Genomic DNA, 18,728 nt, shown 5'->3' on the forward strand with positions numbered 1-18,728 from the left:
CAGGAATGTGTAAATGTAGCCGTTTCTCTAGGTTATTATTCCAGCAGGCCTAATTTTGAAAAAAAAAAAAATGTCTTCTACCATAAACTGCAATTTGAGCAAATAATTTAGACTTACAGCAAAAGGCTTGGCTTATTCAGAATAGGGTAATGGAATGCATCACTGCATAATGATTGGAGTAAAAACAAAATTTAGTACAGCATCACAAACAGCCCCTTTCCCCACACATTATTAATCATTCTGCCTCCATCAAAAAGCCAGACCAATGGTTGATAATCCACCATCATGACATAGAACTAAAAGTACTAATCAAACCACAGTCTTTGATGAAGCAACAGAATGATATCATATAAATCATTAAATAGAAAAGGACATGAAGTTGCCAAAAGTACTTCAGAGAGCTTCTATCATACAGTTTGCCTAAGATTCATTGTACTCTATAGCAGAACCAATCTAAAACATATTTTCCCATGTGCAATTCAAATTCAGCTTCAAAACCTGATCTTGTGTTGATATGTATTCTGTCCCTCTATTAATGGGCAGAATGTTCTATCCCAGAAATGCAATATTTCATGAAAATCCAAAACATTCCATTTTTTCTTCTAATCATATAAATCTAGGCTAAAAAAAAGTCGCAAGACATCTGGAGCTTCCATTTTCCATTCCAGAAGATTTTTTTTTGTAGTGAACTGGTGGACCAACCCAGAATAACTAAACCTGTATATTCCAAAGCAACAATTCATAACTATCCAAAAACAATGAGGGTGGGGGGGGGGACAGAGGGAGGGGTAGAAGGAGAAGGAAGGAAGGAAGGAAATAAACCATCTGGAGTCAAATTTTACATGCATACAGAAATCTTATTCTGTTATTCTTGCCAACAATCAGATAAATACAAAGGATGTATACTAAATAAGCTAATGGTAAAATACTAAATAATTAACTTTAAATATTTAAATTTCTTAATCGATAACATTTACATTAGTCTTAGGTAAATAAATAAATTAATTGTGGATCATTAGTTCTGGCATTCTGTCTCTGAGTGGTGTCAAAACAATTAAAATTTAATTCAAAATATTAAGCTAATATTCACCCTTTTTTCCTTGGGTGGTGAGGAACTCATTCCGTATAGGATATTTTAAGAGTGGTTTATAATATAAGCAGAATCACCTTAATATTTTAGGATCCCATTTGAGTAACAGTCTTGTTGACATTTGCTGACATAATTACAGTTCTCAATTTGTCATCACCATAATATATGACATTACTTTTGCTTTATTTTGCCTGCTATTTGTAGCAATACTTCCATCCTTTTCTCAATGTACAGAAATAAAAAAAAATGAATGTAAGGTTGTGATTAGTAGTAATATAACTATTTTGCAGGTGGCAGTCTAATTACAACAAGCATATTCTTTTTAGTATTGTATTTAAAATTCAGAGCGATCCTCAGCACAGGAAGATCAGAAAGTTACAGTATATGTGTATCTGTCCTTTTATTACAAACATTTTTTCTAATTACAAAATTATATCTGTTACACTGTTTTGTAACTTCATTAGAAAGCTGTGAGATAAAGTGGAGAATGACATATTCAAATTCCTTTATAGAACATTAATTAAATCATCAATTTTATGAATAATTAAACATGCCCTAGGCATCTATTTACAAAATACATTCACAAATGCCATGGAATATAGACCCAAGTAATATATTAACTAAGAATATATTCCAATAACCTAGCTTGATTATATAATGATGCCATTGAATATTTCCAATAAAAATAGCATCTGCATGATTTGAGTTATACATCTGTGCATTGAAAAGCAACCATGTTACAATGCATGATATTTAGATTATTAAAAAGTCTCAAATCAAATTTAGGGAACATGTTTTCTCTCTGATGAGATTGTTTCATAAATCTCATTCTGGAGTATATTATAAAACATTGTTATTGAGTAAAAATAAATAGCGCTAGCTATGCATACTATTAAACATCTCTGTTATTTTGGTACATTTAATCCCATTTCAGGTCCATATAAATTGGTCCCTTCTTCCTACTTCCAATATGTTCCAGGGAATCTCTCAAAGAGATGAGATGATATAAATACCGTGTTTCCCCGAAAATCAACAGAGTCTTATTTTCTTTTTACCTACAAAATATGGCTTGGGCTTTATTATGGGGGGGGGGGTTGTGGGCCAGCTGCCTGCAGAACGTACAACTATAGAGCATGCGCCCAGAGTGGCCACTGCTAAAAGACTCAGGTTGGAAGCCACAGAAAAAGCCAGACTGGGATGGCGACGGCGGGGACAGAGGTGCCCTGGCTCCGTAATGAGAGCTGAGCCATGCATCATGAGGCTGGGAAGTGGGTAAGCGAGAACGGAACAGACACTCGTGCAACCCCCTCTCCAGCCATGCAGAGCACCATTCACTAGCATTTGGAAGGCGCCAAGCCGTGAAAGCCGGGCAGCGATGAACAAGCACTCACATGGCTTGGCGATACCCCTAGGTCAGTGAATGGTGCTGAGCCAGCTGCAAAGGGGGTTTGCTGGGTGGCTGCTCATGAGCGTGGACACTTCATGGCTGTTGTGTTACACTGCTGCGACAGCACAACACAGCCATTTGCCCATGAGGCTGTGGGAGCCCACTTGCAAGAGAGCAGCTGCCCGGCAACCACCCTCTTCAGCTGAGCACAGCACTGCTCACCAACCTAGTGGTATCCCAAAGGTGCCAAGCAACACAATTACCTTTGCCTCCCCCCCCCCCCAGGTTCCCGTGGCTTGGCACCTTGGGATACTGCTAGGTTGGTGAGTGGCGCTCTGCCTGGCTGGAGGTGAGGGGTTGTCAGGGGGCTAATATGCAGGGGAGGATTATATTTTTGCCCACCAGAAAAATGTGGCATGGCTGAATTATGACGACATGTCATATTTTCGGGAAAACACGGTAATATTACATGTTGACTTTACATAGGAAAAAGACAAAGCTGGTATTACCTCAGAATTATTATTTTTTTAAATTTTCCAGGTTCACCAGGTAAGCTTAACAAAATGGAAACTTAATAAAACCAATCTACTTCCACTAAAGATCTTTGAAAATAATGTTTTCCATGTAGTCATTTGTATAGCAGCAACATATATTATCTTCCCCTATAAAATTTTGATTAGCTATTTTAACTGTGCAATATTTTTATAATGCATAATGGAACATCTGTATGCAATATCTTAAAGCAGATATTGCTTTTTCTGGAATGACTTGCAGCAGCAAAAGTGCATTCTCGGGCATGGAGGTTATGAAGTTAGTGGAGTACAGATAGGTTGGTTGCTAGTTTCCATAATTTCCATATGGAGCACATTTTGTTCTGGATGTTGTTTTTATAGTGTTTGGTTTGTACTTTGTGGTATCATGTTAGACAAACAGTGTCATGGTTTTCAGATTGATGACCATATTGATCAATTTAATATAAACAAATAGGGAAAAAAACAATTTAGCACCACCAAACTAACTAACTAGGCAATAAAATTGCATCTTGATGATGTCAAATTCATTAACTCAGTATCAATGCTTAGCAATGGCATAGATTTTCCCTAGAATGATCTGCTTTCAATCTGATCATTCAAACTCCAACAGTGACTAATCCATACTGTACTTGAAAACATTTTGCTATTGGTTATCTGCTTCTTCTCTGTATTCCACTTTTCCCAGAATTACTGTTTTCTCTAGAATGCTATAGCAATCTTTACTAATATGTCTGATGTAGGATAATATGAGCCTGGACATTTGTGACTCATGTGAAAACTCTAGGTTGATCTATGATGCTTTTTTTTTTCTTAATTTGTTTTCAAAGCTATCCAATGTATTCTAAGGTATTTGGGAATTAAGATAATAATAGGACCATCTATTTCTCAGAGGGCCCTATTTCTACCAAACCAATACCTCTTGCACAGGGTTTCAGAAGCAAGAACATGTAATTGGTTTGGTTCTGCAACTCAGCAAGACAGACGTAGATTTCAGAAAATAATTAGAACTGCAGGAAAAACAATTGCTACGAACCTGCCTTCCAATGAGGACTTGTACACTGCACAAGTCAAAAAGAGGGCTGTGAAAATAGTTACAGACACCTCGCATCCTGGACATAAATTATTTCAACTCCTACGAGACGCTATAGAGCACTGCACAACAGAACAATTATACACAAGAACAGTTTTTCCCCAAATGCCATCGCTCTACTAAACAGATAATTCCCTCAAAACTGTCAAACTATTCACAAAGTCTGCATTACTATTACTTTTAATCTTCTCATTATTCCTATCACCCATATCCTGCCACTTATGACTGTATGACCGTAACTTTGTTGCTTGTATCCTTATGATTTATATTGATTGTTTCCTAGTATGAGTTGATTGCTTATTTGTACCCTATGATTATCATTAAGTGCTGTACCTTATGATCTGTGATGAATGTATCTTTTCTTTTATGTACACTGAGAGCATATCAGCCAAAGGCAAATTCCTTATGTGTCCAATCACAATTGGCCAATGAAGAATTATATCTATCTATTCTATTAATATTCTTTAAAATGCAAACTCAAAGAATAAAAGGACACAATAGAAATATGAAGTTGATTTACCATAAATAGCAGTAGACTTATATACCGCTTCATAGGGCTTTCAGCCCTCTCTAAGCGGTTTACAGAGAGTCAGCATATTGCCCCCAACAATCCGGGTCCTCATTTTACCCACCTCGGAAGGATGGAAGGCTGAGTCAACCCTGAGCCGGTGAGATTTGAACCGCTGAACTGCTGATCTAGCAGTAGCCTGCAGTGCTGCATTTAACCACTGCGCCACCTCGGAAATATTTTTCATAACAAGCCCTAAGCATATTTATATAGGGATCTAGCAGTTTTACTTTCTGCTCCCCAGGGGGGGGGGAAGGGAGGGGGGACTTGCCAAATTTGAGCTTTGGTTACAATGCTAGAAGCTCAAACAGGAAAAAAAAAGTATTCTTCTTTTAAAGAATGACTGGAGTCAAGTGTATATAATGTTCCCTTGATTCACTACAGGAACACATTTTCAAGTCCGCTTGCTTAGAGCATTGTGTTACTGACAGTTTTGTCATTAGCCAACCTTGTAGCTTTTCCACTCTTTTGCCAGGATACATTTCTACAACCAACGGAAGAGAAATATTAATCAGATACACTGCATAAGATCAATAACTCATACCACTGTTCAGAATGAAATCCAGGAGGGTTCTTTCTCCTCTCTTTTCTGTCCAGAAACTTATATAATGTATAAATGTACAAAAGACATTTCCAAGAATGTTGATAACTCCCCTCCTGAATCATTCTTTAAAAGGAAAAAAATAAATAAATCTTTGATAGCATGGCTTTTTGAGTCTGCATAAAAATGCCTTTAACTTCATTCCTTTTAAGACAAAAGAATGCCATACTCATCATCTGAGATACCTAGAATCAAACATTATATTGGGAATTGTAAGATAAGCTCCCGCTGCTAAAACTTGCAGACAGGAAAAAGGAAAAAAAAGAAAGAAAGAAAGACCCTACAGGCAATCATTCACATTGGCTTATAACAGTGTTATTTTTTTTAAAAAAAATAGAATAACAGAGTTGGAAGGGATCTTGGAGGTCTTCTAGTCCAACCCCCTGCTTAGGCAGGAAACCCTATACCACTTCAGACAAATGGTTATCCAACATCTACTTAAAAACTTCCAGTCTTTGAACATTCGCAACTTCTGGAGGCAAGTTGTTCCACTGATTAATATTACATACGTGTATTTTGTTTAATTCTGTATTTATTGAAATTATTTTAAACAACACAGATGTTAATATTATTTCCAAAGGAAAGTCAAGATTTGTGTTCCTTTTTTAGTTGAATTTCTAATGGGATTACAGTTACCTTTGTAGTTAACTTTGAAACCAACTGAGCCCACACTTTCATCGGTCTGAAGATGCAGCCACATCTGATTGTTCATGCTAACGATTAAATCCGGCACAAAGCTTCCTGTTAATCTAATCATAAACAAAATAAAAAAGTCCATTAGCTGTAAATTGACTATGAAATAAAACTATTTTTTTTTTAAAATCAAGCAGAGAAGTTGATTATAGCACTCCAGTCTTTAAAAGCTAGACCTTCATATTAATTGCATACTAGCATTTGAAAAGAAAAAAAAAAAAGAACTATCAAAAAGGGGACAACACAGGACAAGGGAAGAGTAGAGAGAATGGAAAGAAGAGAGAGGACAGAAGTGGGAAAAGGAAGGGGAAGGAAAGGGGGAGGGAGAGAGGGAAGGGAAGGGGGGAGAGAGGGAAGGGGAGAAAACAGAGGAAAAAAGAGAGAAGGAGAAGAAACTAATCAGGAGAAATTACTAACTGAAAATCTTTTATGTTTTCCATAATTGAGTAACTGCAAGCATTTCTCTCTCTCTCTCTCTCTCTCTCTCTCTCTCTCTCTCTCTCTCTCTCTCTCTCTCTCTCTCTCTCTCTCACTCTCACTCTCTCTCTCTCTCTCTCTCTCTCTCTCACACACACACACACACACACACACACACCTTATTAAGAGAAAGTATCTTGTAGGTACCTGCTGACTAACAGCTTTACTTAACAGTATAATATCCTAATGCCACAGCATGCCAGCAATTTTTATTTGTTTTGCCATTGACACAGAGTTCAAAAGAAATCTGTTCAGCTGGCAAAACAAGAATAGGTTTTCGTGAGCCCTGTAATCAGAGAATAATAGATCTTCTTTGCCTTCACACTATTACAAGAGATTCAAATGGGACTAACATAGTGAAGGCTGATGAAGACATAAATTATACTATATTCTGATAGGTTTGTCTACTCATGCAGGCTTCATACATTAACCACAACAGTATTCAGTTTTAGCTTAGCATGCTTTTTGAACCCATTCATTGCAGTTTGCATACCATTGTCTAAGAGCTAAACCTATGTGTTTCATTGATATGCAAACACTCTGTTGGACTTCGTAAAAACAATGCAATACTAAAAACTCTATTATGATAAAGTAAAGTGACTTCTGGTCTTCATCACAGATACAAACTTAGTAATTCTTTTCTTCCATGAAACTACATGCAAGTACCTTTTCTTCCCATAACTGATCCTTTAGCCATATGCACATCTATAAATCATTAACATTGCAATCTGGACATTAGTTAAAACTCCATAATGGTTTCCAGTATGTTGTGGAAATATATATTAGTTCAATCTTGATTAAATAAACCAACTTTGGCTTCTAGCAATCTTGAACTTTGAATTATTCAGATATTATCATACAATTTGAACTCTCTTTGGTTTTTCTTTTTGTCAGCCGAAAAACATGTTTAAACATGCTGAGTGTGATAATAGATATCTTTTTCAAAGTGAACTTCCCCCAGGAGAAGTCCATTATCTTACTGTCCCCTGCAAATGGATTTGGCTGGTTCATATTCTTGTAATATAAAGTATTCTCATAACTATCCCAAAAGGTGGAATGCTTTTTGATATAGTGTATCTAGATATATCTAGATTCTACTGAATTTACCAAATTCTAATCAGTTTAGACCAGGAACAAGCACTTGAGACCATATTTACCCTTCTGACTTTCCCCATCAGTTTCCAGACATATCCTGACTACAATTATGAGAATTTTTGGCAGGGATATTTAAAAGGTGAAGTGCAAAACCTGAAATATGTTTAGATGTCTTTAAAAAAATCCAGAAGAACTGAGGAAGGAAGGAAGGAAGGAAGGAAGGACATATGTCTTATGATTTCTTGTAGAAGATTTTTTTTTCCTTTTTCAGCTCCTAAAACACACTTTAAAATTTGGATAGTTTTCGTCTGAGATTTTAGAAATCGGTCATGTGGATATTTAAAGCCATACCAAAATATTGTTCCAGTAGTTTTATTAATTATTAAAAATTAATGGAGTAACAAATGCTCATAGTGATCATTTAACTGGGCATTTCACTGGATTTGAAAAGACCAAAAATTTGAGAAGGTCATAGAACTTCTTAGATTCACTTGTCAGCTTCTTAATAGCGGTAATACAACCTTTTCTTCCAACAAAATTGAATCTTATTTTATTTTCTACAGAACTGCTACATCAAAATGTATCCCCAAAGAATCTCCATTATGTTTGTCTGAATTCACAGGCATATAACAAGACCAGCATATCTACACCTGTGAAAATCTACAAAAACATACATACATACATACATACATACATACATACATACATACATACATACATACGAATAAATCTTGCAAAACAGATTAAAAATGCAATTGGAACATGAAATAACTTTGAGACAGCTTGACAGTACTGCAAATTGGAAAGAAAATCAGCAAATTATCTGCACACCTTTGTCTACTATATCTTCTTTGTTATAATATAGTATTAACTTTACCGTGAAGCTAACATCACCCTGAATGATACTCTGATAAGAAAAAAAAAGATAGAACATTCATTTGCATTCATAACAAATCAGTGTAATTTCATCAGTCTTGTTAAATGTACGTCTTGCTTTGAACTGGCTGCTACAAAACATTAGCATCTTAAACTAGACTAGACATGCAGAGAAAAATGATTCATATTTACCTAAGGGAGATTGAGAAGTTAGAGAGCAGAGAAATCAGTAAGTATGCAAGGTCGGATATTAGGAAATGATAATACTAAAACTATATTAGAGGAATTTAAAGACTATTGTGATATGAACTCATATTGAAGTTCAATGTCTTTTTTTTTCTTTTTTTTGCACTTGTGCTAGAAGAAGCAAGGCACTTTCAGATTGAAAAGATTAGCTGGTGATATCACTATTGCCTGGGGGATACCCAGGACTGGTATAACTTACCTTCCCTACCAGTTTGCAAATGTGAGTGTGTGTGCCACCTCCGCACATGCACAGATCCTTCTGCACATGCACTTTTGGCAAAAAGGGGGCCTAAATGGGTTGCCATAAAGCTGGGTATGGGTGGGTGGAGCCTCCCACGAGCTCTGCTACGGGTTCAGATGATTCGGTCCAAATTGGTAGAATGCCATCTCTGCTAATACCCAATTGGGAACTCCTATCATGTCCCCAGCAGGAAGTAGACAAAGGACAGAGACTCAAATCTCAAACACGGGCTTGCTAACCTCCATCCCAGCATCTTAACCATGTTTGAACCATGCTCCTTGTTCAATATCATGATTTCTATTCAACTCAAAGATCCTTAGACATATCTCTATAGAAGAATGATATCATTAATAAGAGATGAATGATGCTTCTCTAACGTCAATTAGAATCTAAATTTCAAAAATGTTCAGGAAAACTACATGAAAAAAGATGCTTACTCTACAATTGTATACATATATTTCAGAAACAATGTAAGAAATAACACTAGGCAAAGGTAAAGGTTCCCCTCGCACATATGTGCTAGTTGTTCCCAACTCTAGGGGATGCTGCTCATCTCAGTTTCAAAGCTGAAGAGCCAGGGCTGTCCAAAGAAGTCTCTGTGGTCATGTGGCCAGCATGATTAAATGCCAAAGGCGCACAGAATGCTGTTACCTTCCCACCAAAGATGATCCCTATTTTTCTACTTGCATTTTTACATGCTTTTGAACTACTAGGTTGGCAGAATTTGGGACAAGTAACGGGAGCTCGCTCTGTTACGCGGTGCTAGGGTTTCGAACCGCCAAACAGCTGACCTTTCTGATTGACAAGCTCAGTGTCTTAGCCACTGAGCCATCACGTCCCTTAAGAAATAACACTAGACAGTAGGAAAAGATAAAATTTATTTGATTTCATCTTTTCCTATTACCAAAAGGATTGCTTCAGAACTTGATAGCAACAGGAAAGAAAAAAAAAGTTTTAAGCAATAAACAGAGGAATTAAAACCAAAGTTGTGTGAATTGATTCTGCAGATCAGATATGTAACTTCTTCTAAGGTGCATGATATTTAAAAGAAATATGGTTAGATCAATACAAGAAAAGCGTGATTGTTATCCCTGTATTTAAGATCTACTAATTCTTGTTATTATCTCAGAGGAGAAGAAATGTTTATGAAAACATTTATTGGAAATACAAGTAAGGCGTTTAATATAAATATAAACTTGAAGACTAGATAACAGAAAAATTGATCCATTCTAAGATCACACAATGTTTTGAGAAAATTGTGAAATTCAAAATCCTTTTCTCAAGAAAATATTTTCAACATTCCCTCTTTTATCTCCCCATCAAGAACTAATGGCTTTTCTTCAATCTTTGGAGAAAACGGATGAATTATCAAGTAGAAAAATAGCACAACAATGCATAATAGCTAGATCAACTCATTGAATTTTTTTTCTTTTAAGGTAAAGGTAAAGGTTCCCCTTGCACATACAGTAATGGCCAAAATTGTGCAAACCTTTTGGGAAAAGTGTATTTTTGAGGTTTGATGACTAATAACACTCCTTTGTTTGGAGTAGTACCATAAAATTATATATCAATGGAAAGATAATTTAATTAAGAATGTAATGCAACAAAGTTTGTTCAATTATCTGTATTCTATGAAAAGTTATAGCCAAATAACCAGAAAAAAGAAGCACAACTTGCTTATGTTGATATCAGGTAGCTTTCCTTCATCTGATTACAGCCAATGAGCACAATTGTTTAGAGAGCCAATCAGGTGTCATCTTGCTTTGGCAATGAGCCAATCAGATAACATAGTATGATTCAGTTATTGATATCATGTATTGAAGCGGAGAGGAGGAGGACAATTGTCAGTGTGTTATGTGATCGCTATCAAGTTGGTTGGGGTTTTTTATGTTCTTTCATTTAGTGAGCTTGTAAAACATAATAAAATTAAAGTAATGGTGCAAAGAGTTGACTGGTCACCCAGAAAGCAATGTAAAATAGTATTATTAAGTGAACAAGGCTACAGTAATAAAGAAATTAAAAGAAAATTTGTGGAAACTTAACCAAAGGTGGCATTTCTAGGTTTTTGAAGAGGTATAAGGAGACTCAGTCACTACAAAGCCACATTGGTAAAGGCAGGAAAAGGTGAACAACAGCAAGTGATTATAGAACAATTAAAGAGACTGTTCCTATGTGACAGAAGAAAATCTGGGTGTATACAAGATGAAATGGCACAATGCAATGCGAAGTTGAGTACAAGGACTGTTTGGCACAGACTGCAGGAATCTGCCTTACTTAAACCACTTTTATCTCCCAAAAAGGTTGAAAAGACTAAAGTGGGTTAAAACCTATGATACCTGGACAGAGGATATATAACTTTATGTTACTGCTCCCCCCAAAAGTGGTGTTATTAGCCATCAAACCTCAAAAATACTGTACACTTTTCCCAAAAGGTTTCCACAATTTTGGCCACTACTGTACATGCTAGTCATTCCCGACTCTAGGGGGCAGTGCTCATCTCTGTTTCTAAGCTGAAAAGCCAGTATTACCTGATGACAATTCCGTGGTTATGTGGCTGACATGACTAAATGCCAAAGGCACACAGAACGCTGTTATCGTCCCACCAAAGGTGGTTCCTATTTTTCTACTTGCATTTTTACATGCTTTCAAACTGCTAGGTTGGCAGAAGCTGGGGTAAATAATGTGAGCTGACTCTGTTACATGGCTTAAATTTGTACTGGAAATACATTTGGCTATTTTGTATTATAAAATTGCTTACCGAACTGCTGACCTTTCTGATTGACAAGCTTATCATCTTAGCCACTGAGATACTATGTCTCTATTTTTCTTTTAGTGACCTTTTAATTCCTTGCATCGGATGGACCCAGGGCAATTCAATGAACCTGATTGTTTACTGGCTGGATGCTCTTCCTGATGCCTATGCAGAATTCACAGCAAATATTCTCTGTTTGTGCCCAGAGAGAAAAAATATCTGACGCTACCTAGGATCGAACTCATAGTCTCCTGACCTCACAGACTTCTGCCTCTCAGATATCACACCACTCAGATCAACTCACTGAATGAAGTGTAGAAATTAGAATAAGTCTTGATTTCCTGTAAACCTATTCTTGTTCAGGCTTATTACAAGCTATAGGGAAATTCCAGAAAATCCATGAATTTTGACTGGTGTGACAGAAATAGATAAGGCCTCAATATGATCTTTCACCTAGGTGAACTTTGGATTCTCAAAGCTAATCTGGCTCTGCTTTCTGTGATTCCCAGGTCTTGGCAAAATGAGATATGAGTGTCCTGAGAGGCAGATGACATGGGTTTTTAAATCTGTTAACTAACATAGTTACTTTGCATTTTAATCTGATTTATATTCTCTCTTTTAAAGTGATGTTCAGATTTATTAGCTTTTAACATTCCTAAACTGATAAACCAGCTGAAGACTAGCTCCAGATAAGAACATTTGTTAGTATAAATTGGGGTCTGGCTTATCCCTTTTGTGAACCCTCCTTACAATTTATTCCCCTTCAGACCTCATTTTAGTAAACATGTCTGCTGTTATCAACTTTCCTTTTACAGATTTCCTTGTTATGTGGACTACAAAGGGGGATGTAAACTAAAGATCGGGGTTCCCTCTTTGAATGAGGAATCCCTTTTGTCTGAATATTCTGATAAATTGTGATAAAATGATCTTCCTGTCTCAGTTTGTCTCATCAGAAAATATGCACGCTGAGGCACGAGCCTGAAAAAGCCACATTTTTGCCTTCAGTCCCCTGCATGAAAGTGATAAATAGGAATGAACTATTCCTATTAATTAATATATATGTAGTACATTTATAAGAGATGGGTAGGGAAAGATTATAATTCTTCTTTGCATTTAACAAAAACAATTATAACAAAGTAGACAAGAGTTTGGAACACAGAACAGTGGACAATGGACATAATTGTAGAAGAATAATGTGCATTTTTAAAGAATATCTGTGCATATCAGAGGTGAGTCACTGCTGGTTCGGTCCAGTTTGGATGAACTGATAGTGGCGGTGGCGGGAGGCTGTGCCCATGCGCAGAAGCACTGTGCACGCACAAGCGAGCGAACTGGTAGTAAACCAGTTATCAACCCACCAGTGGTGCCTACCTATTGAAAAGAAGATTCTTTAGAAAACTGAAAACTGAGATGCCTAGAGCACCGATGGAGGTCCGATGGAGGTCCGATAAGTCCGAATCGAACCGAGCAATGGTAACCACCAGCACCAAGGAATACACCAGGGCACTTAGGGCAGTGAAAAGATCTTATATAGCCACCTTGGTTGCGTCCGCTGAGTCCCGCCCAGCCTCCCTGTTTAGGATAACCCGCTCCCTACTAAATAAGAGGGAAGCGGGGGAACCCTTGCAGGGCAGAGCTGAGGATTATGCCCAATTCTTAGCGGACAAAATTGCTCGGTTTCGGTCGGACTTGGACTCTATCTCTGCAGTTCCAGCCGAGGCACAAGAGGATGAAGTAGACCACCTCTGGGTTGAGTTTCAGGATGTTGCCCCCGGGGATGTGGACAAGGCCATGAGGGCTGTAAGTGCCTCCACCTGTGTACTGGATCCGTGTCCCTCATGGCTGGTTACTAACAGCAGTGAGGTGACACGAGGCTGGATCCAGGCGGTTGTTACCGCCTCTCTTCGGGAGGGGAACTTCCCCGCCGCGTTAAAAGCGGCGGTGGTGAGACCCCTCCTGAAGAAGCCATCTCTGGATCCAGCTGTTCTTAATAACTATCGCCCAGTCTCCAACCTTCCCTTTCTTGGGAAGGTTGTTGAGAAGGTGGTGGCCTTCCAGCTCCAGCGGTCCTTGGAGGAAGCAAGCTATCTTGACCCCTTCCAGTCAGGCTTCAGACCCGGTTACAGCACAGAAACCGCTTTGGTCGCATTGACCGATGATCTTTGGAGAGCCAGAGATGGAGGACATCCCTCCATCCTGGTTCTCCTTGACCTCTCAGCGGCTTTCGATACCATCGACCATGGTATCCTTCTGTGACGACTGCGGGAGGTGGGAGTGGGAGGCACCGTGTTGCGGTGGTTCTCCTCCTACCTCTCGGACAGGTCGCAGTCGGTGTTAGTGGGGGGGCAGAGATCGACCCCTAGGCCCCTAACATATGGGGTGCCTCAGGGTTCGGTCTTATCCCCCCTACTATTCAACATCTACATGAAACCGCTGGGAGAGATCATCCGCAGGCACGGGATAAGATACCATCAATATGCGGACGATACCCAGTTGTATCTGTCCGCCCCGTGCCAACTCAATGAAGCGGCAGACGTGATGAACCGAGGCCTTGAGGCCGTTATGGACTGGATGAGGGCTAACAAGCTTGTACTCAACCCAGAAAAGACCGAGTGGCTGTTGTGCTTCCCTCCCAAAGATTCGACCAATATTCCATCACTCAGGCTGGGGGGTCAAATTTTACACCCCTCAGAGAGGGTTCGCAACTTGGGAGTCCTCCTGGATCCACAGCTATCCTTTGACCACCACCTGACGGCTGTGACCAGGGGGGCATTTGCCCAGGTTCGCCTGGTGCGCCAGTTGCGACCCTACCTGAATCGGGAGGCTCTCACAACAGTCACTCGGGCCCTTGTGACCTCTAGGCTGGAATACTGCAATGTGCTCTACATGGGGCTGCCCTTGAAGAGCATCCGGCGACTTCAGCTAGTCCAGAACGCGGCCGCGCGAGTGATTGTGGGTGCACCTCGGTTCACCCACATAACACCTATCCTCCGCGAGCTGCGCTGGCTACCTGTCGATCTCCGGGTGCGCTTCAAGGTGCTATTAGTCACCCATAAAGCCCTTCATGGTAGTGGATCTGCGTACTTGAGAGACCGCCTTCTGCCAATTACCTCCCTGCGACCAATTAGATCTCATAGATTGGGCCTCCTCCGAATTCCATCTGCCAGCCAGTGCCGGCTGGCAACTACAAGGAGGAGGGCCTTTTCAGTAGTAGCTCCGACCCTTTGGAACGAGCTCCCCGTGGAGATTCGTACTCTCACCACCGTCCAGGCCTTCCGCATAGCCCTTAAGACCTGGCTAGCCCGTCAGGCCTGGGGACAAAGATAGCCGCCCCTCCCGAATGATGAATGAATGTTGCCTATTATTTTTACTTATGTGTGTCTACGTTATTGTTTGTATTCCCCTTCCTGATTTTATGTGAGCCGCCCTGAGTCCCCTCAGGGAAAAGGGCGGCCTATAAATGTTAATAAACTCTAAACTCTAAACTCTAAAACAAATTATTATTATATTATTAAAATGTTTATTTTATTTTATTTTATTTCCAAACTTAGAGGCTGACCAAGTTCTTGACAACTCTGACCAGGTTTACAAATAAAGCAGAAAAAAAAACCCATACTGAAATGGAAATAAAAGAGGGGAAAAAAAGAGCCCTAGCTAAATAGAAAAGCAAGCTTCAGCAGAAGGAGTAGAAAAAAAGAATGAAAGGGCCCACTTTATATATCCCTAGGCCTGGGAAAATAGCCAGATTTTTAACAGTTTCACTAATGTCACATATGAATCCCTAGTGGACATCATTCCAAAAAACTGGTGCTGTGGTAGAGAAGGCATGTTTTATCGATCCTGAAAGATGACACTGCTTAATTGATGGGAGCTGGGGTGCATTCACTCTTCATATGAAATTATTCTTATAAGATTCTGGCTTCTATCCCAGCAATTTATAGCTCAAATAAGTTCTTTTATATCACGGGTGTCAAACTCATGGCGTCACATTGCCATCATGTAATGTGTCGCAATATTCCCATTCATGGAGCTGGGGTGGGTGTGGCCTGCACATGATGCATTTGGCCCATGGGCCATCAGTTTGACACCCCTATTTTATATTATCCTAAGATTTAAAATATTTATTTTTTACAAATCAATATTCAAGTCCATACACTATAATTTTATGGGAATAGGATTGTTGTCCCAGTAATATTATACTGTCAGATGTTACTGTCCAAGTGATAAGATCAGATAACAGCTCCAGAAAGCAAAATATCATCTATTTTTTTACTATGTAAAATCCAGGATTGGTGTGTATTGGTTAAACTTTGTTAGAGGAAGTATAATTTTCTACAGTGGTCAAAATGGGTTAAAATGTCTTGGAATAGAATCATTAAAGAACAGGTGCCAAAGGACAAATTAAGTGTGAATGACAAATATTAAAATAATGTCAAAGAAACTGTGGTGGATAACCCTGGTCCTAGACTCTATATAATTAATTCAGGATGTTCTCCAGGATAACGTATAGCTAACTTAAGGTGTATTGATCTCTTAAGCATTTTGTAATATGGGTTGTAGTTGAATTTCATAGGATAGAGAGATTGCACTAGCACTGATGATGTTACTTAGTTGGGTAATGAAATGTCTGCAATCAACCTCAGAGATGACCAAGGGCCCCAGAGATTATAGTGTTATTTTATGTATTTTGTCATCTTAAAATTGAGGAATAGTACATGCATATGCCTGTAAAATATTTTATAGTTAAAGTACATTGCTTCCCTGCTCTCTGCTCACATGATCATAATAAAACAAATGATGTTAGGTTCCACCACCAACAGAAAGATAATGTGATCTCTTTAATTTCACCTTTAACTTATTTTGTTTTGCTATACATTCTCATATGATTGTGAAAATATATTAACATTTAAATTAACTACTCTTTATTAGTCTTTGGTGAGATGTGAACAAACCATTATTTCATCAGGAGAGAGATTATGGAGACTTACACTTGGAGCACAGTTCTAGGATCACCTACTTCACCTCCATCCCCAATTGTTAGTGTATCATAGCCAATTTCCAGGTCAAATTCTTCAAAATTAATTTGAATAACCTAGAATAAAGGGAAAAAATCCAAATTTACTTAAAATGACTTACAAGTTTCTTTATCAATCAAACAAATGCTCAGACAGATTCTATAACGTGGTGTATTGTATAGCACTAGCACTTAGACTTATATACTGCTTCATAATACTGTATGGTACTGTCTAAGTGATTTACAGAATCAGCGTATTGCCTCCAACTATCTGGGTCCTCATTTTACCAACTTAGGAAGGATGGAAAGCTGAGTCAACCTCGAGCCCATCAGGATCAAACTCTAGACTGTGGAGTGCAATATTGCATTGTACCCCTGTACAATCTGGGCTTTTGTATTATATAGAAGTTGATTTCTTTTAAGACTTTTCTATTTTAGTTAGATAAATGAGTCATTCCTCTAAGAGAAAATTCATGGAAGAAATGGACAGTATTTTGTCCATGCTATCATGAGGTTTCTGGAAATACAATGCTCATTTTAGGCCAATACCATGATTTAAATGTGGAATTATTACCATTTTAATAACATGAAATAAAAGAAAGTGCTAGTGGCAAGAATTATATCATGCATTAATAATCAGTTACATTTTTTTAGCTATATTCCCATTTAATTGTATCTACATTTATTTATGTACAAACCAGTGAAAGATATTAATGCTCAAATAATAAAAAGCAGATATAATTTGATACTATATTATACAAAAGCAATATCGACTTTTAATTTCTGCAATTACTATAACAAATAAATCAATGCTATTTTATTTTTAAAACATTTCATATAATGACTTTCATTTGAAGATTAAACTTTCTTTGATATAACTCTGTGTGCATAAAAGAAATGAATCAATTTGTATTTATATCATACCTGAGGGGGGTGTTAAGGTGATTTCACATTTTCAATAAACACTTGATAAATCTTCTTGTACTTTATCTGTGATAGGTGCATTAGATTTTTATGAACCTTAAATTCCAGGTGGAATAAATTTCCATCCTTGAACAGGGATTTCATATTTGGACCTAACAGTTCTTAGTGTAGATCTACTCCTTTTTTAGGAAGTTTATCTGAAGAATTAAGGATCTTCAAACAGTGTTGTTGTTATGGTTCCAAGTAACCCATCCCATGTAATAAGAACTCCGAGGCAGACAAATTCCTCAAAGAACATTTTATTGGGACATATCAAATTGGCATGATCCTGGTAAAAAATCGGCTCTAAGTGTACCCTAGTTTTTCACCCAATTAAAAGTAATTTTTTGTCACTTTTCCCCAGAGTCTCCAGTCACATGGTCCAATCAGCATGCAGTCCAGTTGCTGGATGACCTCAGTCTCCACCTTTCGAACACCTGTGCCAACATCCAGCGGTGAAATTCAGCAGATTCTGACAGGTTCTGGAGAACCGGTAGCGGAAATTTTGAGTAGTTTGGAGAACAGGCAAATACCACCTCTGACTGGTCCCAGAGTGGGGTGGGAATGGAGATTTTGCATATATTTTTGCATATATATTTGCATATGCAATGAGAAGAGAAACCTCCCTAGAGAACTACAAAAAGGAAAATGGCCACAGTTTGGCCAACTTCAGGATTGACAATTGTCATGATAGCTATAGCCAAAAATTATCCACACAGAAGTATGGCTTACACTTCAATCATCAAACTACAATACCTTGGAAGATGCAATGACATGATGACTGGAAATATCATTAACTTTACCATTTTTCCCCAAAAATGAATGCACAATTGGAAGAAAATTCCAAATGCTTATTGATTTAGAGTAATAAATCAATAAACTGAATAGGCTTGAATCAGGGAATGTTTTCCTTAAACATGGAATTGAAGGTTAATTGAGGAATAAGAAGGGCAATAATTTAATTAAAGCATGCCTGAGAAGAAAAGAGAAAAGAAGTGAAGAGAAGAGAAAAGAATTCTTTATTGGCCAAGTGTGATTGGACACACAAGGAATTTGTCTTTGGTGCATATGCTCTCAGGGTACATAAGGAGAATAATACGTT

At 38.1% G+C, this 18,728-nt stretch overlaps 1 protein-coding gene across 1 annotated transcript in view; it reads right to left on the reverse strand.

The window, feature by feature from the left end:
- The window catches only part of CSMD3 (CUB and Sushi multiple domains 3), a 791,530-nt gene that overhangs the window by 271,863 nt on the left and 500,939 nt on the right, over window positions 1-18,728 (reverse strand). The window contains 2 exon segments of the mRNA XM_032222292.1: window positions 5,906-6,018; window positions 16,638-16,741. Of these exon segments, the coding sequence (XP_032078183.1) occupies window positions 5,906-6,018; window positions 16,638-16,741 (217 nt within the window).

This window comes from Thamnophis elegans, chromosome 8, assembly GCF_009769535.1.
Source record: "Thamnophis elegans isolate rThaEle1 chromosome 8, rThaEle1.pri, whole genome shotgun sequence".
In the NCBI taxonomy this organism is placed as follows: domain Eukaryota; kingdom Metazoa; phylum Chordata; class Lepidosauria; order Squamata; family Colubridae; genus Thamnophis; species Thamnophis elegans.